This window comes from Orbicella faveolata, unplaced genomic scaffold, assembly GCF_042242905.1.
Source record: "Orbicella faveolata isolate gen_17 unplaced genomic scaffold, um_ofav_v1 contig_24, whole genome shotgun sequence".
Lineage (NCBI taxonomy): Eukaryota > Metazoa > Cnidaria > Anthozoa > Scleractinia > Merulinidae > Orbicella > Orbicella faveolata.
In genome coordinates, this window is record NW_028301552.1 from 14,038,847 (window position 1) to 14,062,160 (window position 23,314).

Consider the following 23,314-nt stretch of genomic DNA (forward strand, 5'->3'; position numbering starts at 1 on the left):
TACATATATGCCAAAAGGAATATCTAATAACAAAACGCTGCTGACAACTTATCGAAAAATGAGACAATTTTCTTCTCAAAATCCGAGCAAAGTGAATGCAGCGTTGATAACTTATAAAGTGCTAACCGGATTATTGGAAATCTATTTAGAAATTTATAAAATCCCTTTCCTTTTTTGTCTATCCGGCCTGGCGGCCTTTTTTCGCCATCCTCGGTAATAAGATTGTGTTCGTTAAAATTAGCGAATAGCGTTTCTTCGAGTCATAGTTTGTATGCAAATAAATTGCCTTATGTTTTAGGTAACTGACATGGTTGAATAATTCAGCGCCTTAATATTTCGCTTCCCAAGTCAGCTGTATAAACAAGAGGACTAAATATCTCAGGGCACACTAAAAAAAAATTTTAACTGCTCTGTTGATGGCCATAGCGATTTTATTGAAATTTGTTCTTTGTACGCATCTAACTTGAATTGAAAGTGTAGTGAAGTAAAGGAAGAGTTAAATACAAGGTGAGCTGAAACCACATGCGGTTCAGTTATACCGGAAGGATATATGGATCGCTTCATCTCACTGACCAGTGTGTTTACCACAGCGAAAGGTTATCGCCATGTTTTGCGGTCTTTGACACCTGATAATTGAGCGAAATATAACGAGTTGGAGAGCAACAGCCGAGACAGCCTTTTAAATTTCTTTTCATCTTTCAAGTGGATTATAGTTACGCGAATTGTTGACAAAAGACCATTCGTCGCAAAATACTATCGTTTCGGTGTGCACTCGGCTAATATCTCCAATCATCTCTTAGACAATGGAGGCGTCGAATACGCAAACAGTGAGAATACAAAAGTGTGACAAATGAAAATTGCTTAATGCCTTTTAAGAAATATGCTTTAGCTGTCCACTGCTAGAGGAAAAAAATAATAAAAAGAGTAAAAGTCGGGCAGAAATTCATAAATATTTTGAGATAAATTGTGAGTTAGTCTTGCGTATCTCCTTCCGGCCTCGACTTAGACCGGAAAAACTCCTCACCAAAGCGAGGCAGAGCGCGCGGTCACGAGCGCTCAAATGAGATAAAGACATAAATAAGTTCAATCAATTAGTTGAAGATATAAAATGAGAGAGCAGCTGTTTTTGTGATTCATTTATCTAGTGGCCTTCGCCGTTGAGCGTCGAAGGAAGAATGTGGTGGACTTTAGCGCTTCTTTTACTGTTTTCCGTGAACATTTCTCAAGGAAGTGGCAGTAGCAATGCGAAGGTATGCACGAGGTCTTTCTAGTAGGCGGTTTCAATTTCTTGTGGTATTCTTAACTCGCTCGTTGGTTTTCTCTTTATCGATCGTCATTTCTGATATATTTGTTTTGTAATTTTGTTTTTTCACTTTGTACAGAGGCCCGCGGAACATCCACTGCCGCGATCTCTTCCCGAGTCGAAACTAAGCGACTTGGCAAAGAGAACGGACTACGAAGCTTTCTACAACGACACGTTTCTGAAAGGGATCTACCGAGTACGTGTCCCTGGGACAACGGGGCATCACAAAGTCAAGATGGTAAGGAAAATAACGGCAAATGTTTCCGTACTTCCTTTGCTTCGAGTAAACAAGCTAGACCCTTCTTTTAATTAAGTTTAACCATTCTAGATTCAAAACAAAGGCTCAGTGTACGACAGCGCGAACACTCATGTTTTTTGGTCTTTACCTGAGGGCTCAGTTCTCGCTATCTCACCGTTAAATGTGAACACGAAATGCTGTTTTAAAGTCACCGATTTTAAAGACGTCGTTCTTGGTAGCCAATTACAGTTACTATACCCGTTGAGCGATTGATTTTTGCGAAGTCAATACAATCTTACTAGAGCGATACATGCTTGTACATAGTTTTAGTGCAATCCATTCTTAAATTCAAAATGAATTGGATACAATATTCAAATACTGCCCCTTCGCAGGTAGCACAATATTTTTTGAATTGGCAAACGATTTCCTTGTTTTCTTTTCTTACAACACTCGGCGGAAGCATACAGAGAGACATTTGGTTTGGGTTATCTCCATCTTGTTAATTCAGTCAATATTTTCGTATCTCATCGAGAATATCAATTTACGTTCTAGTGTGTGTTTCTTTCGTGCGGGTTGGTTTGACAAAACATTAGAACAGCGGTTAAAGTAAAGTGCTGAGGATTTTTATTTTTTATTTTAACACATTTTTGGAATGATTAAGAAAATTATAAAAAATAACAGGTCAGGTTGTTTTGGATAATTACTATTTTCAAAAGAATACAAAAACCCCTATGGCAATTCTTTATGATCTTAATTGCATTACTCATTACGGTGTCCTTGGTGAATTTTCCTAAGCTGAAGAAACCTCTAGCATAATTTGTATGAATTTTCAGTTGTTTGATTTCAAGAATTTTAATGATTATCCCAATTTTTAAATATTACTTACAATAATAATTGAAACTCTGCTCTCAAAGGAATCAGGAAAGTTGTTTTTAGCTCTTATTAACCGAGCTGGAGGTCTGTATGGGAGAATCTCGACTGTGCTTGCGAACGGCGATGAGCTTAACATAAACCTGCTGAAATTTGCTCATCCTCTTTACTTTTTTTTTGTCATCAGGCTTTTTGGCACTTCCATAAATGATTGAGAAGAAAATAAAAGAAAATGGTGAACATTTTTGTATTTTAGTTTGCTACTTTTTCAACGCAAAATGAAACCGGTCTAGATGCCGGTCTAGATGAGAAAATCTAGACCGCGGTCAATATCGATTTCAGCCAATCAAATTCGTGAATTCGGTAGTTCCCAGTCCTTGTGAGACACAGCCATATAATAATAGAATATATTAAATTTATTAACATTATTATCTCCTCAGAGCTTTATTATCTAGCTCTCTGCACGCACTGCAGGCCTATGATGCTCCCTCATCATAGGCCTGCAGTGCGTGCAGAGAGCTAGATAATAAAGCTCTGAGAAGACATGAAAGGCCGCGTGCAAGAATGTCCCCTAGATTTTTTGGCCATTTTGAAAGTGCTCAAAAATAGCTGAATTTTGGCATGTAGGCTTCGTTGTACCTGAGAAACATTGCTCTGAATTTTTTTTTGGCTGGGGTGCTCTTCGTTCTCGAGAAATAACGTATGCAAAAAGCTCAGTTTTCCAAGCGGCATCTTTTGGAGATCTTTTGTTGAACAAAAAACAAAAGAAACATTATTTTGTTGAACAGCAAACAGGCAGACTGTTTATAGTGTATTCCACTGAATCTTAGCTGTCTTAAAGTCAAAAGAAAATAGTATAAAGAGCGGAGATCTGGGAACAGATTGTTTACATCGGTTATTGTGACGTAAACACAACGCATGAATCGATCGAGCGGCAAACGAAATACTATCGAACGAAAAAGAGATGTGCTGCATTAGAGCTCTGTCAACTAATATCTTAAGCATAGTGTTAAAGTACCTTGTATGTCTGCCTGGTGGTTGAGAGGCATCATAAAGCCTCGATAAACCCGTAAGTCATCAGCACGTTTTAAAGAATCAAAATGTGTTCTGAAACTTTGAAGGTAGCTGATATACTGTAATCGTGTTATCGGCGTTCGAAGTCAGATCGAGCCAGGCAGCAAAGTACAAGAGCAGTTCTTGCCCAAGAAAAATACCCTCTCGTGAGTTGTGGCCCATTTGCCAAGCGTTGCTAGTGTCAAAGTTTGGAAAGCGAGAACTGGTTTTTGACTTATAAAATTTGTCTTGTATCGACCGCCATGTTTTCCCGCGCACGAGGTGTAAAGACCCTTCCCGGCATGCATTGCGATCACGTTCTGCTCGCGTTTCTCGAACTGGTAACTAGATTGTTTCGGCTTTTTTCAATTAAAGGTAATAATGGCCAACAAGTAGCGATCGATTGTAACATAGATTTGTGATCCAGGTTGTGTTGATTTTATTTCATATCGGCATGATTTGTAGTGTTTTGAACTTCTGGGATCAGCGGACATGCAGATGTATGGAGACCCGTACGTTGCGCAGAAGGGTTAATTTGTTAATCTGTTAGGTGGTACGTGACATAAAGCTACGATCGCGTTTGTCGAAAAATATGTATTTATCTCGTGATTTTTAGCCATTTAAGACGTTGCTGTATTTGGAAAAGTGCTTATTTGATGTTTATTTGTTCAGTGCAGATAATCATTGTCCCAGATAACCAAAGTAAGTTCCAGATGTTAACACTATTTTCTGGCTGCCATATTTTACCTATTTAAACCTGAAATCAACATTTTTGAGCTTATACGTTGCGTGAAATTAACATTTTGCTGTTTTCTAAGTGCAATCAACATCCTTTCCGTCACGCGTTACGTGAAATCAACATTTTTACTTATTTAGACCTGAAATTAACAATTTTTAGCTTATAAGTTGCGTGAAATTAACATTTTGCCGTTTTCTAAGTGAAATCAACATCCTTGCCGTCACGCGTTAACGTGAAATCAGCATTTTTACCTATTTAGACCTGAGATCAACATTTTTGAGCTTATAAGTTGCGTGAAATTAACATTTTGCTGTTTTCTAAGTGAAATCAACATCCTTGCCGTCACGCGTTAACGTGAAATCAACATTTTTACCTATTTAGACCCGAGATCAACAATGTTTAGCTTATACATTGCGTGAAATTAACATTTTGCTGTTTTCTAAGTGAAATCAACATCCTTGCTGTCACACGTTAACGTGAAATCAGCATTTTTACCTACCTAGACCTGAAATCAACATTTTTGAGCTTATACGCTGCGTGAAATTAACATTTTGCCGTTTCCTAAGTGAAATCAACATCCTTGCCGTCACGCGTTAACGCGAAATCAGCACTTTTACCTATTTAGACCTGAAATTAACATTTTTGAGCTTATACGTTGCGTGAAATTATCATTTTGCTGTTTTCTAAGTGAAATCAACATCCTTGCCGTCACGTGTTAACATGAAATCAGCATTTTTACCTATTTAGACCTGAAATCAACATTTTTGAGTTTATACGCTGCGTAAAGTTAACATTTTGCTGTTTTCTAAGTGAAATCAACATCCTTGCCGTCGCGCGTTAACATGAGTCAACATTTTAAGCACTTTTGACCTGAAATCAACAAATTTGAGCTTATATAAGCTGCGTGAAATTGACATTTTGCTGGTTTCTAAGTAAAATCAAAGTCCTTGCGGTCGCGGCGGGCCGATCCTTTGTTATAATAAACCGAGGCGAGTTTTTGACTTATAACAAAGGCTTGGCTTGGCTATTATAACAAAGGATCGGCTCTGTTTATCATAACAAAGGCCCGGCTTCGTTTATTTGAAGGACTCGGCGGGAAAAGGGCATCAGGTATTTTAATCAAAGGTGAACTTTGTCGAAAACGCTCCAAATTTCGCATGCAGTTTCGTTCAGGTATGTTAAGCAATGTCCCATAGTTTTCACGCTAAAGTTCGCTTCGTTCTTGAGATATTGCGTATGCAATAAACCACTCGGTTTTTCCAACCTGTGTGCCTTTTTTGTATACGTTATTTCTCGAGAATGAAAAGCAACCCAGCGAAAAAAACTTCAGAGCAATGTTTCTCAGGTGAAACGAAGCCCACATGCCAAAATTCAGCTAGTTTTAAGCACTTTCAAAAATGGCCAAAAAATCTAGGGGACGTTCTTGCACGCGGCCTTTCATTTGAAGTTGGAATTTCATGTCCAATCCCCTCTACCCTTTTAGCATTAAATTTGCCAGTTCCCAGTTATATACCTGGGCTGGGTTGTTCAAATCTGGATTAAGGTAACTCGGTCTTAGCGAGAATTTTGATTTCAGTTTTGTAACTTTTAGGTGAGGTTTTCTGTTTATATTGTTTGCCCTTCAGTTTTTAGTCTGAATAACAGGGATTCACATTCACAGTCGTCTGGTTTTCCGTGATGACTGAAAAATCTTGGGGACGGCCAAAACAATACGGAAACTCGTCCGCTGGACGAGTTTAGTTTGACTCTACCAGGAAAAAAATTTTTGTTTTAGTTCCCTGCATTCTGACCACTTGTTATCCATTTGGAACTTGTAGAAAACAGAGAAAGATATTCAGCTTTCTTTTTCGATAGAATCGTCATTTTAGTTCACCATCTTGGATGATGTGATGAATGATGTCATTGCAGCCTCAATGTTTATTTTGTCAACTGATGCTCTGTACTGCATCTGCATCCGCGAAAAATATGTAGCATGATGGCATCAGCAGTTTTGGTCATTTTGACCAGCATATGACATTAAATTTTAGCTATGTTAACATTTGGGAAACATGAGCTAATTATGAGCAGGAAGAGCGAAAGCTCGGTTTATAAGATCTTCATTACGTGGTAAACCAGAGAAATTTAATTCGTTTAATGAAACTGGTTTGTACTAGCTGACATTTTGCTTGCAAACAGGGATGAGCTGAACTTAAATCTGCAAAAGTTTGCTCATCTTCTTTCCTTTTTTTCTCATCAGGCTCTTTGGCACTTCCACTAATATTTCTAGAGAAAATAGTCAATATTTTTGTGTTTTATTTTACAACTTTTTGACCACAAAATGTAACCGGCCTAGATGCCAGTCTAGAATCTAGTCCAAAATCTAGACTGCATTCAATATCAATTTCAGCCAATCAAATTCATGAATTCGGTAGTTCCCAGTCCTTGGGAGACACAGCTATATAATAAATAGAGGATGTTATGTGGTTGTGCGGAGATATGAAATTTCTCTTTGAGAGAGGGCAGCGAACAAGTGATATATTATTCAACACTAGAAGAGAAATTCCGTATCTCAAGAGGCCATGTAATGTTCTAGAACATTACGTAATAAATTTTATTATATCAGCACCAATGAAACAACAAACCATTTAACTTTTTCTGTGAAAGGTGCATTGTATTGTATAACCATAGCAACAGTGATCTTTTCACATGTGAAGATAACATGTTATTTTCACTTGTGAAGATATCATGTTTTTTTGTGAAAGCTCACCTGGTATTTCATTGGTGTTTAATATAATATATGTCTGAATTTATGAAAACCGTGTTAAAGACTTTGCACCAAAATAGCGGGCATGTTTTTGGAAAATCGGTTAGAAAGTGTACATAAAGTGTACATAAATATGTCGCACTGAGAGTGCTATCTACCTCGTTTACTCTCAATAGAGTCCATACCATGCCTATACAAGCCTTTGAAGTCTCTGCAAATGAGTCGAACGAGCCAAACAAAGCTAAATTAGAGCTTAAATTGATCATTTGATTTGCGGCACTAATTTAGACAGGCTTAACCTCTGCGATTTCACCTAAATGACCTCACTATGTCTTTACTGTGGGTGAAATTAGCCAATCATGGTGACAAGAGCATGGTAAGCAGTGGAATCGGATATTTATCTCGATATTTCAGCAAAAAAGTAGCCCTTATGTGACATTTCATTTCAATATCTGTTTTGATTCGCAAAAACATAGCCACAGAATTTGACTTGTCACTGATAATCTTTTAATGACTTTAATAAATTATGTTTCACAGTTGTGTAGTTATCAACTAGTTGCAGCTTTAATTATTTGGGTAAGAATTAAAAAGAAAATCTACTGTTTGATTAAATGCTAGCTTAATTAGAGTGAAATAAGAAAGACCACCTGAACATTTCAGTAATTGACACATATTATAACTTTTCCATGTGCCATGGCCACCACAGCCAGTCAATTTTCCCGGCTCTTACTGCAATCCCTGCTCAGTGAGTTAAGGTGGATGTTACTTTATCAAATAGCAGTAAAATCATTTTAGACTGCCAATCAAAGCCTAGCATGTACTAGCTCTGTTACTCTCTCATTCTTTTTTTTTTTTTGATTAATGGTATTTAATTTTATTTCTGTAGTTTATAAAGAAACAATTTGAGGACTTGAACTGGACAGTTATCTTGGATGAATTTGATGATGCCACCCCATTTGGAATGAAGCGATTCACAAACATAATTGCCACTCTCAACCCCAATGCTCGCAGAAGGCTCATCTTTGCAGCGCATTATGATTCTAAATATTTTCCTGATGATGGGAGTGGACGCTATTTTCTTGCTGCTACTGATTCAGGAATACCTTGTGCCATGCTCGTTGAGATTGCTAGAGTAGTCACCCCTCTATTCAAAGCACGAGAGCAACAGCAAGCAAATATGGCTGAGGCTGACGATGAGGTAAATCAATGCAAAAATGAATGTATTGTAGTCTTGAATTGCATTTTCATTAAAGGCAACTACCAGGGTGACAAATTCCAACTTGATAACTCAGTTCAGCTTCCAAGATTGTAGTGTGAACCAGCAATATCTGTTCTAAAGTTGCATGCCTTCTAAAGCCTGTTGTGACAATTTTTGGAGTGAACCCTATTAATTAGTAAATGTTGAGTTCTGTGTGTATTTTCCTTTTATCAAAAGAGCTATTCTGCCCCATACATATGCAGGACTCCAAAAAAATGCTGTCCAGTTGTCCGGAACAAATACATTATCCTGCTGGGCAAGTAACCCTTCATTCTTACTTGCTGGAAAGGCATGGTCTCAGACAAGTCGTCTGCCAACTAAATAAGTCTTGAAAAGGGCAAGCAGAATTTGAGACCTCCTTGTCCAAAGGGAAGCTGGAATTTAAGTTTTTTTAAAGCCCTAATATGGCATCTATTCTGCTAGTTACTTAAGGCTGGTGTGGTTTCAGTTTTTTATTCACCTTAAAGGAGCTCAGTCATTGAGTTATTTTGGCCACATACAAAATTACTTTTAAAGTGCATATGACATGAAAAACTATTTTTTGCTTATTTGAAAGGCCTTTCAAAATACAGAAGAATGGTGTTTTTCTTTTTGAAATATCTTTTTTTCATTTTAAAGATATTAACGTTTTTCTATTATGCAAATTAGATCAGTGATGATGTCATATTGTTTGCAACTAAAAATGCTAAAATACTGAACAAACAATATCTCTTGGAATATTGAAGCAGTGTTCTTGAAACTTGGCACCACAAATGTAAATCACAAAAGAAACAAAATGACACCCTTAGTGGTGTTGCCATAGCAGCTCTTTTGGCTCCAGTCTCTTTCTGTCAAAAAAAAATATATATCCCCATTTGCAACCTCTAAACACAGGCTGCCCAAGCTCACAATGCGAGGAGTTTTTTTTTTTTAATCTTTATGCAAACGTTCAGCGCACGAAACGTGACACGGTTACCGCCGACATCTACTATTACATAATGACCGAGTTTGGTTACGCGAAACATGACCTTCGCCTTGCAGTATGTGGTGGTGTTGTGTTACAACGGTTTGAATTTATAAAGGTTTGTATGGGGAAAAACGGTAATCGACATTATAGCTGAAATTTTGGTATTTTTGCAATAAAAATGACTCACCTCAATGCCTTGTTGTCTTTTCTATTGTCATCTCGCTTCTCAGCTCGATCCGAAGCCTTTTAAGCAAGTTGTTGCTTTTTGGTTTTCCTCTACTAAGAAAGAGTAAAGGCTACACACTCGATTCTGTACTGACCCCCATTCGAAGCGAAAAAAAAACACTGAAATCCCGCCAGCCGCCCCAATTCCTCTGCAGAATCATAGTACAGGTTTAAGCGCTCCCTTGCAGTTAAATTCCAAGCCAAATTCATCTCCACAGCGCACGATACAAAGCTCTGAATCGAAGAAAGCTAACCATCAGGAATCAGTGATCATGCTGCCGGGACCATTTGTGGACACATTCGAAACCCAAGTGGAATGCCGGGCTAACAAATTGACCCTGACCAGGGGAAGGGAGCGCACAGTTCTCGACAAGCCAGGTACTTTGCTCCACGGTCCCCTGGGAAGATTTTTGTCCAGGCCGCCAACAGAGCATTGTTGTGACAAGCCAATCAAAGCAACGACTAGACATGTTTACAAATTTTGAAAAAAAGTGCTTCGTTCGCACCGGCAATCTCAATCTAATCGTTGGATTGTCCGTGAAAGTTTTAACAATGCTCACAACAATGCTTCAACAATGATTACCGTTTTTCCCCATACAAACCTTTATAAATTCAAACCATTGTAACACAACACCACCACATACTGCAAGGCTAAGGTAACGTTTCGCATAACCAAACTCGGTCGTTATGTAATAGTAGATGAATAAAGTGGCCGTAATAACGAGGTGGCTGTATTAGCGGGGAGGTCATAAGGAGGGGTTCCACTTTTTGCAAAAAGTTGAATCTCACGACTTTGACAAATATTCTGAACAGGATAACAGCAGGTCAAAACAGATAACAATGTCCTTTGTTAGCAACTTACTAGTAATTTTATTACAGATTTCTGAAAATTTTTAATTTATTCCTTTGAGTTACTGTCCTTTTTTTTTACTGTAGTTTGCTCCAGTATTGCTTTTCGGTCAAGGAACCCCTAACGCTTGAACTTTTGTCCAAGGAACTTATTTAAAAAAACATGCATGACAATCCACAGGCGGCCCAAGCTCACAATGCGAGGAGTTTTTTTTTTTTTTTAATCTTTATGCGAACGTTCAGCGCGCGAAACGTGACACAGTTGCCGCTGACATCTACTATTACATAACGACCGAGTTTGGTTACGCGAAACGTGACCTTCACCTTGCAGTATGTGGTGGTGTTGTGTTACAACGGTTTGAATTTATAAAGGTTTGTATGGGGAAAAACGGTAATCATTGTTGAAGCATTGTTGTGAGCATTGTTAAAACTTTCACGGACAATCCAACGATTAGATTGAGATTGCCGGTGCGAACGAAGCACTTTTTTTCAAAATTTGTAAACACGTCTAGTCATTGCTTTGATTGGTTTGTCACAACAATGCTCCGTCGGCGGCCTGGACAAAAATCTTCCCAGGGGACCATGGAGCAAAGTACCTGGCTTGTCGAGAACTGTGCGCTCCCTTCCCCTGGTCAGGGTCAATTTGTTAGCCTGGCATTCCACTCGGGTTTCGAATGTGTCCACTAATGGTCCCGGCAGCATGATCACTGATTCCTGATGGTTAGCTTTCTTTGATTCAGAGCTTTGTATCGTGTGCTGTGGAGATGAATTTGGCTTGGAATTTAACTGCAAGGGAGCACTTAAACCTGTACTATGATTCCGCAGAGGAATTGGGGTGGCTGGCGGGATTTCAGTGTTTTTTTTTCGCTTCGAGCGGGGGTCAGTACAGAATCGAGTGTGTAGCCTTTACTCTTTCTTAGTAGAGGAAAACCAAAAGGCGACAACTTGCTTAAAAGGCTTCAGATCGAGCTGAGAAGCGAGATGACAATAGAAAAGACAACAAGGCATTGAGGTGAGTCATTTTTATTGCAAAAATACCAAAATTCCAGCTATAATGTCGATTACCGTTTTTCCCCATACAAACCTTTATAAATTCAAACCGTTGTAACACAACACCACCACATACTGCAAGGCGAAGGTCATGTTTCGCGTAACCAAACTCGGTCATTATGTAATAGTAGATGTCAGCGGTAACCGTGTCACGTTTCGCACGCTGAACGTTCGCATAAAGATTTAAAAAAAAACTCCTCGCATTGTGAGCTTGGGCCGCCTGTGCTCTAAAGTGTGACAAAGGGTTCTACTTGGAACAGACATAGTTCACATATTGTCTTAACTCCCATCATTTGATTGGGTTGGGTAGACGGTTCTTGGTTTAAAACAAAAACTGGGAATTTCAGTTTTTATTCAGACAGCACCAGCGGCAAAACTGTTGTCATGGCAACAGCACCACGGGTGTCATTTTTTTTTCTTTTATGATGTACATTTGTAGTGCCAAGTTTCAAGAACACTGCTTCGATATTTCTAGAGATATTATTTATTCAGTATTGAAGGAAACCTTAAAATAATAGTAGTTCACTAAGATAGAGAAACAGTAAAGAGAGAATTGGCACAAATTACAAACAGCGAACTTGAAAAATATGAACTGCTCATGATGGGCAAACCATAACACAGCTCCATTAAGTGTACATCTAAGGCATTTGGACACCACTGGCTGTAAATGTGCAAGCTTTTCATGTACTTTTAAACATAAGATTGATTTTTAGACTTGCGTTATTTTTGTTGCTATGACCATACAGTATGCGTACAATGTATAATGTGATGATCTATTTTTGATTTCTACAGCAGTCGGATGTCACTCTGCAAATGGTTTTCTTTGATGGCGAGGAAGCATTTGTTAAATGGAGTCAAACAGACTCTCTGTATGGGGCTAGACATCTTGCAGAACAGTGGAGCAACACACATCACCCAAAGGGCTCCAGTACTACAATGATAGACACCATAGTAAGTATCTTGTTTTTTTTTTTTCTTCCTTTGCATCAAATCTATACTACATTCTGAAGCAGCAAAGTATTGGAAAAGTATGGGACTCCAATGCGACTTTTAACAGTCAACTATTAACTTTACTTGATATTTCATTGTATGAGGCCTTCTGATATTATGCGATGGTGTGATTTCGCACAATCTACCTCAAAGTGCTTCTGATCGCACAATTCATGTAAAAAATGAACAATTACAACAAAATAAACCATTAGTTAATGCTTTATCTGGAAAAATGCCACAACTACACTATGAACTTCGATTTCATAAACAAAATTATTGAAGTTCAAGGCTTTTCTTGGACGTCTGGGGACTGGCACTAGTTGTCAATCTCAAAAAATTGCCTGTTGGTGCAATGCAAACAGTCCCTTTCTTCGCTTGGGCCAATCAGAATTGCCAGTATTATTTATCAACAACATACATGTAGTAACAAAGTGTTGTTTATTTTAACGGCAAAGTACATAGCTACTTTGGTGAAATTCAAAATAAACGTCCCTTTTGCATAAGTTTGCAGTGAAAACGCCTGCTGTTTCTTCGACTGGAAAGACTAAATCATAACTTTTGCCAAATTGTAACTGTGAAAGATAGAGCAAGAAAATTACCCTTCCATGTGGATGATAGGCTGAAAATGCAATGTTGTTCGATCAATCATCTCTGGAAGTCTGTGGTGGATAAGCACCTCGAGTCTTTTTTTTTATCACAATTTATGTATTACATGTTTAATTTTTGTTCCTTTGTGTTCAATCTGTCTTTGGAGCAGCCCAAAAATGTTTCACTTCTTATGAAACTTACTTGTACTACTAACTGAGCACTAGGCAGGATACATGTATTGATGACATCATTTCTCACTTTTTCACTGTACTCTAAGTAGTTCCAAACTGTGAGTTTGTCTATCTATGTACCAAAAAGAAGATTATACGATGGCCTGGAGGTTATGAATTTCATTTTCCCAAGTTGAAAATAGTATTTAACTCCTAGTTTTCATAGGGAATCTTAATTCAATTTCTAGGTTGTTTGTGCTTTCAAATGATTATTTTCTTTAATTAAAACAGAATGCCATGGTACTGTTGGATCTCATTGGCGCAGATAATCCAGTGTTTTATAATACTTTTAGAGAGACTGATGATTTATTTCAAAGAATGCAGTTAATTGGTATGTACAGTACTTTGTAAATTTCGGATTATGCTTTTTTGAATAGTTCACTCATTGTACTGTACTTATCTCTTAATGTACATGTTACAGCTAGCCATGGTATTAACCATATCATTTTGCAGGCAAGAATTGACTGTTTTTTTGTGTGTGTACTTTTGATTAGAGCATGCAATCAGACTCGGCCTCACAGGTAACCATACTTGTATTTCTCCCATGCCACCACACATTAATATATTTCTATCCTGTTGTTAACTACAGCTGTTTATTATCTTGTAATTAAGAGATTTTTTTTTTTTTTTTTGTAATTTTTATTTTTTTTCAACATTTTGGGTTATAATACATACAATACAACACAAGACATAACACTAGTTACAATACTTACAATACGTCATAACTACAATAGATTACATACAACAAATTATAATTACTAATCGTAGCCTAATTATACCTAAAGAATATACAATGCGTTGTTTACAATAGTGCAGCTACCCAAATACAGAAAAAAAAAAAAAAAAAAAAAAATTAAGAGATGAAAAGTTCTGTTGACAGTAATGTTATGTGCAATTTTTTTTTTTCTATCAGAGAGTCGACTGATGAGCTCTGAACAGCTTTTGTCTGGGCACACACGACCTTATTTTCACCCTGGTCTTTTGGATCGAGGATATATGGTAGAAGATGATCACATCCCTTTCCTACACAGGGGTGAGTTATTTGTTACAGTTAGTGAAAGTGATCTCCCTGGGATGTGATGTAAGTCCATTACAAAGTAGAATTTCATCTAAACGCTTCATGTCACAAAACTGGGATAAGTTGCAGATGCAGTTACAGTACTATGGAAAATGGGCAAAATATTATTTTAGCTATTATCTAGCTATATTAGTTTAATTTATCCTTGTAAAGCAGGGTTGAGGTTTTATGCCATTATTGATTAATTTTATTTCCTTTGATTTCAGGTGTTAAAATCCTGCATCTGATTTCACTTCCATTCCCACCATGTTGGCACAAAATATGCGATGACAAAGTGTCGATAAATCACCGCGTTGTCAAGGATTTGTTGAAGATATTCCAAGTATTTGTTGCAGAGTACTTTGGCCTTTCGGTGGTTTAAATAAATTATTGGACTAAGCTCACTCATTTCTTGTGACACAGATTTATAGAGGAGAAGCACATGGTTGCAACTATATCTTTATTTTTTGAATTTATTCCTAATCTATGTACAGTTATATTCAAAGCATTCCTATGTGGAAGGGAAGTGTAGCATAACCTTAAAAGGGCCCTAGTCAGCCATAACGTTGGTTTTGTTTACATGCAAGGGTTTGGCTATTCAATTTTATTTGGAGCATGTTGATGCAGGGGAAATCACTGTGAAATTACCAAAGATAATTACACATACTTTCAGGAACACAACTTACAGTAAAGCAATAAGATTTCGTTTCACCATGCAATGTCAATAATTTTGATAGCATCAATAATGGCAGAGGCTGACTAGGGTCCTTGAAGTGTACACAGAGAGAAGTGTGTCGGCTGATACCTGTGTATGTCAGTAATGTTAAGGGTGCATGCTGTATTTGAGTTGATGAGCACACAAACTTCAGGTTTGTTGTTTTGTGAAACATATCTCCTGTCAGTCATATCTTTATGTTCAAATTATGCTACATGTACAATAGCCCTTCTTAGTGTTAATAATTAATTTTACTGCATATACATGCATATACATACACTTACAAATTAAAATGTACTTGAACATGCTACGAGCTAGATCATGGAAGTTCATCTTTGGGGATGGTGAACTTCTATTGGGTTTGACATTGCAGTCTTCAAATCTAACAGACAAAGGTTAGTAAACCCAGTAGAATTTTGGCTAAGAGATTAATTTGATGGCATAGTTTTGATGGTGAATGTGCTGGGGTAACTACTGAGTAGATCTAAAATGTTTAAGCTCATGCTAACACGTGATGACTTTCTTTAGGTTTAGAGGAGGACTATATGGGCTTTTTTTTTTTTTTTTTTAGTTGAACACACTTCAGATGAAATGACATTGGTAGAAATCAGTCTTCTCCACGCTTTAGCCAGGTGGATGTCCAGGCATCCTGTGGACAGCCACTTTCTAAAGAAAATTGTTTTATTTTTCATACACTGTATGTTGCCTTATAAATTGCTTATTTGAGCAGGCCCTAAAGCACAGTTTGGACGGCGACTTTTCAAAGTCTGGCTAAAAGCCTGGTCTTTACTGAAAAACTGTCAATCGAGTGTAACTCCATTTACTGAAGAGAAATTTATTGAAATATAACCTCTGTCAATAATTGCATGAAGTGAAAAAGTATTATAAATTAGCTGTCAGCACAGGGGTTTATGAGGTTTATTTGAGTTAAGATAATTTAAAAAAAAAAAAAAAAAAGGTACCTTGAATTTTCAAAGTAAGTCAGGTGATTTTGTGGTAGCTGCATACATGTATGACTGGACAGTTATGATAGATTTATTTTGAATTAAATATCTAACTGTTTTATCTGATTTTCAGGTCTCTTTTACTTTTGATACTGGAGGGGCGGTGGCCTCATGGTTAGTTGGCTTGTCTCCGGATCAAGCGATCAGGGTTCGAGCACTGGCTGCGTGCATTGTGTTGTGTTCTTGCCACTCTCCACCCAGGTGTATAAATGGGTACCAGCAAAGTTAATGCTGGGGTAACATTAACATTAACTTGGCAGAAACGAATGTATTGATATAGAAAGGGGAATGTAATTAACAAATGAAATATTAGCATATTTAAAAAAAAAAAAAAAAAAAAAAAAAAAGCAGAGGTTATTATGATTTTACTTAAACTTATTTTATTGCCCGATTGAAAAAGAAAAGTTTTAATTTTATAAATTTTGTTATACGGTAGTATCAACATTTTAGCGGGCCGCAACTTTTTTCCTCATGTACCAGGGGTTCCATTAACATTTTCAGCAGGAGGGAAAATGGTTTTCGCAGGCTGGCGAAACTGTTTGAACTGAACTTTCCTGTGGACGGTCAAACCACTCAGGCAAAGTCATCCTCACAGCTGGTCAGTTTGCTGTCTGTTTACTATAAATATATATGAGCTAGCTATCACAACCAGTACTTTAAAAAAGAAGCGTGCTTAGACCAGTAGAGGGTGCATAGTTCTTAAAATAATTGCACGGAGTGGTGATATGCTAAAGAGAACAAAACAACGTGTCAGTTAATCGAGTTAGACTCATTAAATACGTGCATAGTAGTACATTATGTAACTTGCAATCTTAGAAGAGCTTTTAAAGTTGCAATAAAATGCACTTTTACATCATGCACTGACTTGATGTTGGATTTCTCCCACAGTCTATGGCTAATGTTGAGTAATGTGTTGAACCTCGTGTACATGTGTTTGTAAAGTTAGCTTCTTTCTCCCAAGAGGTGTGTGGGTGTGTGTGTGTGTGGGGTGGGGGGAGGGGTGGGGGAAGGGAATCCCATATGTAAAGGACAGAGGTGCTTGTCGTACCTTTTAGGGGTTAAAAAGCGATTTGGCTCCTCTTAGGGTGTTTAGTCTCAAAAGGCCCATAGAGTCCTAAAGTATGACGTCACAAAAAAATTAATTTGAGAAATTATGGGATTTGGCGCCATTTTCGCATAGAGCGTCCTTAAAAAAGGGTCTTTGCCAAAAATTACCGCTTAATTGCAATTCCCAGCCGAAATATAAAGGACGAAAATTTGGTACTGCCCCATATAAATCTCTCTAATTTTGAGTCAGTTCTAAACTGAAGGAACTGAAACAAATTTTGAAGGGTTGGTATGGGATGCTATCAAACTTTGATCCCTTATATCTCTATCGGGAATTGCAATTCAGAGCTAATTTTTTGGATGAGGGCATCTTTTAGGATCCTCTATAAGAATATTACATCAAATCCCATAATTTTAAAATTTTTATTTTTGTGACGTCATCACTTTAGGACTCTGTATTGGAAGCTTTCGCGGTACATTTAAGGGTATTGAGCCCAAAAAAGATGGAACAGGAGGTAATGTGAAGTTTTAGAATTGGCACCCCTTAATTATGGGTGCAAAAATTTCAAGCCACGCTAACAAAACATCATCTTGATAACATTTACTTTTAGGGGTTCTTTCCAAAATTTCTGAAGACCACCCCGTCCATTTTATACGGGAGTGCCCCAAGTTCTTTCTATGGGAAAGGGACAAACCTCCAATCAAGGAGCTAATTTTTGAGGTAAAAACTATTGTGCTTTTAAAGCTAGTTTCCATCCACCACATGTACCTTTTTGTGGTACTTTTTGGAGATGTGTTATCAAAATGAAGTCAGTATTAAAAAGTCTGCTCTATCTCTGTCTGCACTCTAGCTGATTTCTGATTTTAAGTAAGCAGCTTCCCCTCTGCGCCCCTACTTCCCCCCCCCCCACCCCTCCCTATCTCTGCACGAAAAATCTTATCTCTTATCGAAAGATCTTGTCTCGCAGGAGGGGAGGAGCGAAGAAGGATCGAGTGACTCTCCCATCCATACCTACAACTTGGAAAATATCATTTTCCAAGCAAAAAAAGTACCCAGAAAAACACTGCTATGGGGAGATAAATTCAAAATCATCGAATGTTTTAACGAAAAAAATCGAACCTCATTCATTCTGTCTTAAAACAAGTGTTATAAATACATTTGGAAATTTAAGATCTTGACCGCTTTTGGAGTAATAGAAAAAAGCTAGAAGGGATGTTAAGGGCGTGTGGAGTGGAATGCTCCAAAACTATGCACATAACAAAAACACCAAACCATGCCAGTAAGGGATTAGGTAATCGAGATCTTAAAAAAGAAATGCCTTCACAGAGATATAAACAATGCATTGCCTCGGATGTTGTCATCTGAAAATACTCAGATCTCTCTAACAAACTGAAGAAAGAAATAACTTTCAATTTAATTACGGGGTAGTGTGTTTCCTTGTACAAAAACTGTCTCTGGGTTTAACTTGTGGCCTGGATTTGTAACATGTTATCTAGTGCTTTCAAACCGGAAGTCGCAGATTAAAAATGAGTTGAATAATCACGAGTATGTATCAAACCAGATTAATTACCACTTAAAATTTACGCACTTATCGTTCGCGTTTCCGTGGATGGACCCGTACTTTTGCGAGTCGCGTAGTATACAATTCTACGGTGAAATAGGGGCTCGTATTTTGCTCGATCTCTTGACTTAATGGGGTAAGATGGCGAAATACTGGAATAATAAAAACCATTAATAGCTTTTAATCGTAAATTCTCGTCCAGTCAATCTAGCCTGCGTGGCAGGCGCACATAGTGGAGGGAGTGGGGAATATGAGAGGGAGGGGGAGAGAGGGGCACAGCTGCAAGGACACTATTGTTTTCTCCGTTTTTTTACGACCACCAGATGAACATAAAAAATCCGAAATTCGCCGCTGAGTATTAAATAATCCTTAACTACTACAGAATCTGGCTATAATTTGTTTGTTTTTCCTGCTGTTTCACATTGTAATGGACCGTCCCTTTACCTGAATATAAATTTGTCTTTCATCGAAATTGACGTACTTAACATTCTTTCTGTATATATACTATAACACAGTCTTACAATTGGACGATGCTGCAAAATAACACACAATATCTGGAACGCTTTGGATCTACGGTGATTCACTCGGCCGTCGGCTATACAGTTCTGTCAAGGCTCGTCCCTTATGCTGTTTTAACATTCGTCAAAAAAAATACTGCGTTCTTCCCTTTCAGCGAGATGCCCTTTTCAGCGCCTACGCCATGTCAGCCATGTGCAAAGCAGGACTTGACGTCATAGGCGTCTATCCATTAACCGATTGGTATCCACATAGATGTTCAGACATGTTTATTACCACAACGTGGTTTTTAACGTAATGAAGACAATGCTTGAGAAGTACAAAGCGCACTACAACAAGAAACTTGACGAAAATGAAAAACGTGGTAAAATGAAACGATGCGTACACTGTAAGTCCAGGAAACTTTTGACGGCTTAAGTGGGCTGGTACGTTTGTAAAGACTGACAGTAGACGGCTATTTCAGTGAATTGTTAGTCCAGGTCTCTAAATAAAACTGTACAAAACTACACAAAACCATACCGGCACTTGTGAAATGTTTTTATTCCCGCTCGTTTTCCTCAGCTTTCCGCCCTCGTAGTCGGCAAGTTGCATAATTTTTGTCACTTAACTACGACTGCCATGAAAACTGAGTGGGGTAGCCGTAAGGATTTACCCCTTGCCGAAGCAAGTTTTTGGAAAATTCAAAGTCATTGGGAGTTAAATAAAGATGACACATTTCCTCTAAGCTAAAGTCGTCAATCGCAGACAACCAAAGTGTGAAAACTTTTTCTATTGTATTCCTAACTACACCTTTAGAGTTGAAGTAAGGCCGAGTACCAATTTACTGTACCCTAACCCTGTCTCTCTAATGACATTTTAAAATGATGTAAAAAGTTTGCAGTTGTTCATCGCGGTGAAAAGCAGTAATAATAGCGGAGCTCCTGAGCGCCGAAGGCGCGCGAGCGGAGCATCGATACCTCAGGGAATTTGGCAACCCATCCAGACGAGAAAATTTGGTTAAGACGTCACCGTACGAGTAAGCGAGCGAGCGACCGTCGTCCGTCCTTATAGACTCTGGGGGAGGGGAAGAGGAGTCTCAAGGTAACCGGAACGGGGATCTCAAGAATGTCATCTTCCCTTGCTGGAATTGAAGAGGAGAAAAGTCGTTTCTTTTGTTATGTAAACAAATGATAGCATAGTTGATATAACGTTTGCAATACAGGTTTTAACTGAGGCCGAAAGAAACCGGCAAACAAGTAGCCAAGACAATAACGAAAGAGAGTCGGCCAGGGCTGGAGAAAGGAGGCGAAACAGTACTGAAGAATGCCATGAAGCAGAGCGAGCAAGAGCTTGAGAAAGGAGGTGAAATAACTGGAAAATTGACTCGAAAGGCTGCAAAACGTCCCAAGTTAATTCCCGCGCCGAAATGTCCAGCGGTGCAAGAAACATCACATGATTCATCAGATGATCAACAAGAGAGATCAAACGTATTTGGTTTTTTTTTATAGAAAAATCGCCAAACGCCGAGTACAGTTGAAAAGGTAGTTTATTCGTATCTATCAAAAAATAGTTGTTCCGTTCAGTCTTCACAACCTCTGGTGGAAGTTTCTGCCTGGGAGATTAACAATGAAATGAATTGTCAACTTGCGGTAAGCGACTCTTTGTTATGAAAAATTCGTTGCGTTTTCTATAAGCTTAAAAATGATTAATTTGCCTCGACAAGATAAGCTTATCTTCGATAGGAGTTTATAAATCTTCCTGATCATGATTTGAAATCATGCTGCCGAAAAAATGACTGCAAAGCCGCTGGCAAAAATAATATTTAAATTACGGTAAATAAATAAGGAAATTTCTTGAACATTTCTTTCATTTGTTGTCGTCCTTCGTTGAGACAGGATTTGCTCTTTAATACTCCTATGTAGTGAAGTATACATATTATGTTTCTGTAGATTTCATCGTTTTTTTTTTTTTTTTTTTGCTGTTGTTGTTCAATTCATTCGGTTTGGTGAAAATGCTTATTGCTGAATTTCCTTAAAGGTTGTAGAGTCGAGTAAATAATAAATATTTCATGGGGGCTCCTGTCTTAAGCTTGGCTAAACCTTCATATTAAAGTATAATCGTTTGTTTCACGGTGTGGTTACTTGTGAACTCGACTACGCGTCGAGTAGGCGCATTTTGTTCCTCTCTGTTTCTGTGAGTTGTTTCCTCGGACGTTCGTTGTAATGCGGCTCTCCTGTTGTTGTGTACTGTTACTTGATCTTAGGTATCCATGCTTCTGGAATTTTTATTCCATTATCCCTGTTGATGTTGTCAGGGCGAAGTCTGATGTGAATCGCCTCTTTAACCCTGCGTGTACATGTATACCAATAAGGATCACGATAACTGAACTACACTTTATTCCAAAGCAAGTGGCTCATCGAATCAACATTAAATTTTACAACGTTACTCATAATCTTTCCACTATTTCAGTTTATTTCGAAGCTATAAGAGAATATGCTGGATGAGGAAGAACTAAAATATCCTTTCGAAATCTATGTCCACAAACCATTGCGTCGGCCTTTGCATGCAAGCACTATTGCTGTTTTGGATATGACACATAGGTCAAGCCGACCGTACCAAGCACTGTCAACACTTACACAAGCGTAGAACTATTCAATATAGCTATTTGCGTATTCGATAAATACGGGAGACTGACAACTAAAAAAATTAAAAGCTTAAATAGTTCAAAGACTCTCTCGTAAACAGGAAATCGTGGCTTTTTAAAGTGACACATTTTAAGTAATTTAATTTTGGTCTTAATTGAAACTGTCCCAGTATCAACAATCGTTGCTTACTGAGAAAAGCGTTTACCCAATTTATTCTTTTGGAATTAGGGAAGGCGGGTATCTGTTGTCTAGCTTAACTTATAAGTGTGCATTTCCACCGTGAATTCTTCTGTCTATTTAATTTTTGCTTTCAGTATGTGGTTTAATGTCGCATCCGATATCACAGAACTGTTCCTGACTCTCTTTACCTCCTTACATAAAGCCTTGAAAAAAAGAACGTAAAACGAATGTCATTTCCTTAAAGTGATTTTTCTTTCTTTCCGGTCACCTTCTACCTTCCCCGACAACCAGCAATCGTCTTAGCAAATCAGATAAACTAAAATATATAGATATTATTCGCTTTTTACATTTCTTTTCTGAGTTCTAACCCACTCGGAATTGTTAACTATTTTCTCAGCACAAGTCGACGAGTACTAACACGTTGAACAACAACGTACTTGTCTGATTGTGTCCTTCACTGCACGTCTTACCTCCTTAATCTTCCAACAGTAAAGTAACGGATTTAATGATGAATTGGAGAAAACTAAGGTGGCAGTAAACTGCCTAGCAAGGACGGCAGCTGGAGACAGTCCGCTATGAGCGAGTACAAACTCCACCATACCATGTGGGAGATAGCAAATGATCAATGTCAACTGCAACCACAACGCACTGGATACTGCCTTTCTGTATCGCGCTATATTCAATGGAATTATTTGGCTTGGTTGTTGCTGGTGAACAGAATCTTGTACTTGAACCTGATGGCGATGGAGGGTAAGGAAAATCTTTGTGTAAGATATGATCGATATTGTTACACAAAGTGATACTATTAAATAGCAATAAGATAATGTTACTAGATAGTTAAAAAAGTACATCACTGCAGCGAAACTGGACATGACCCAAAAGCTCATGACAAATAGAAACATTCGCCTCATTGTTACAACTTGTCTGTATCTCAGACCCAGCAACAGGGCGAGAAGTCTGTCCACGCTTATTGCAGACAAGGTCGGCAAAGACACTCCACACAAAACGTATCCTGCAATGAGACTAGAGGCGAATGTAGAGCGACACATATTCCATCGTTCATACAATAGACTTATCTCATAGCCAGCATAGATGGGTTGTGCAATAAGACCAACAAAGAGATCAGTTATTGCCAGACAACGTAACAAAAGTTTTGATGGCGGATGAAGCGAAGACACCTTGTGGAGGGCAACTAGGATTAGAACATTTCCCAGAAATGCAGTCATGGACAGAAGTATATTCAGCACTGATAGGTAGGTTAACGGATGCGGTGCTCCAACTGTTACAGCTGCAGTGCATATTAGTTGATGTAACGTTTTCTGCGTTCGATTTCCAGAAACGTTTGTTATCGCCATTGCCGTCAGTGGAAGGACTTGTGGGCTTATCGCTTTTGATATTTTTGAACAGGATTCACTTAGCTATATGTTGCCTCTTAAAAACAATTGATTTTATGCTTTTTCGTGCTTCTTCCTTAAATAGTGCCTTTCATTTCCTGAAACGTGTGAAAAATGAATGAATATATTTTAA

General features: G+C 38.1%; 2 protein-coding genes across 2 annotated transcripts; one reads left to right on the forward strand and one right to left on the reverse strand.

Annotated features, from left to right (window-relative positions):
* Positions 1 to 1,032: 1,032 nt before the first annotated feature.
* Positions 1,033 to 16,714, forward strand: LOC110069696 (glutaminyl-peptide cyclotransferase-like). Its single transcript, XM_089291615.1, has 7 exons — positions 1,033 to 1,250; positions 1,383 to 1,541; positions 7,833 to 8,144; positions 12,067 to 12,225; positions 13,314 to 13,413; positions 13,996 to 14,115; positions 14,367 to 16,714. Exons 1-7 carry the CDS (start codon positions 1,176 to 1,178, stop codon positions 14,519 to 14,521), a joined length of 1,080 nt encoding a protein of 359 aa, XP_089147741.1. The 5' UTR covers positions 1,033 to 1,175; the 3' UTR covers positions 14,522 to 16,714.
* A 4,621-nt stretch (positions 16,715 to 21,335) lies between these two features.
* On the reverse strand, positions 21,336 to 23,314 carry LOC110069674 (melanocyte-stimulating hormone receptor-like). The gene has a single exon (XM_020777201.2). The coding sequence runs from the start codon at positions 23,140 to 23,142 to the stop codon at positions 22,201 to 22,203; it is 942 nt and encodes a 313-aa protein (XP_020632860.2). The 5' UTR covers positions 23,143 to 23,314; the 3' UTR covers positions 21,336 to 22,200.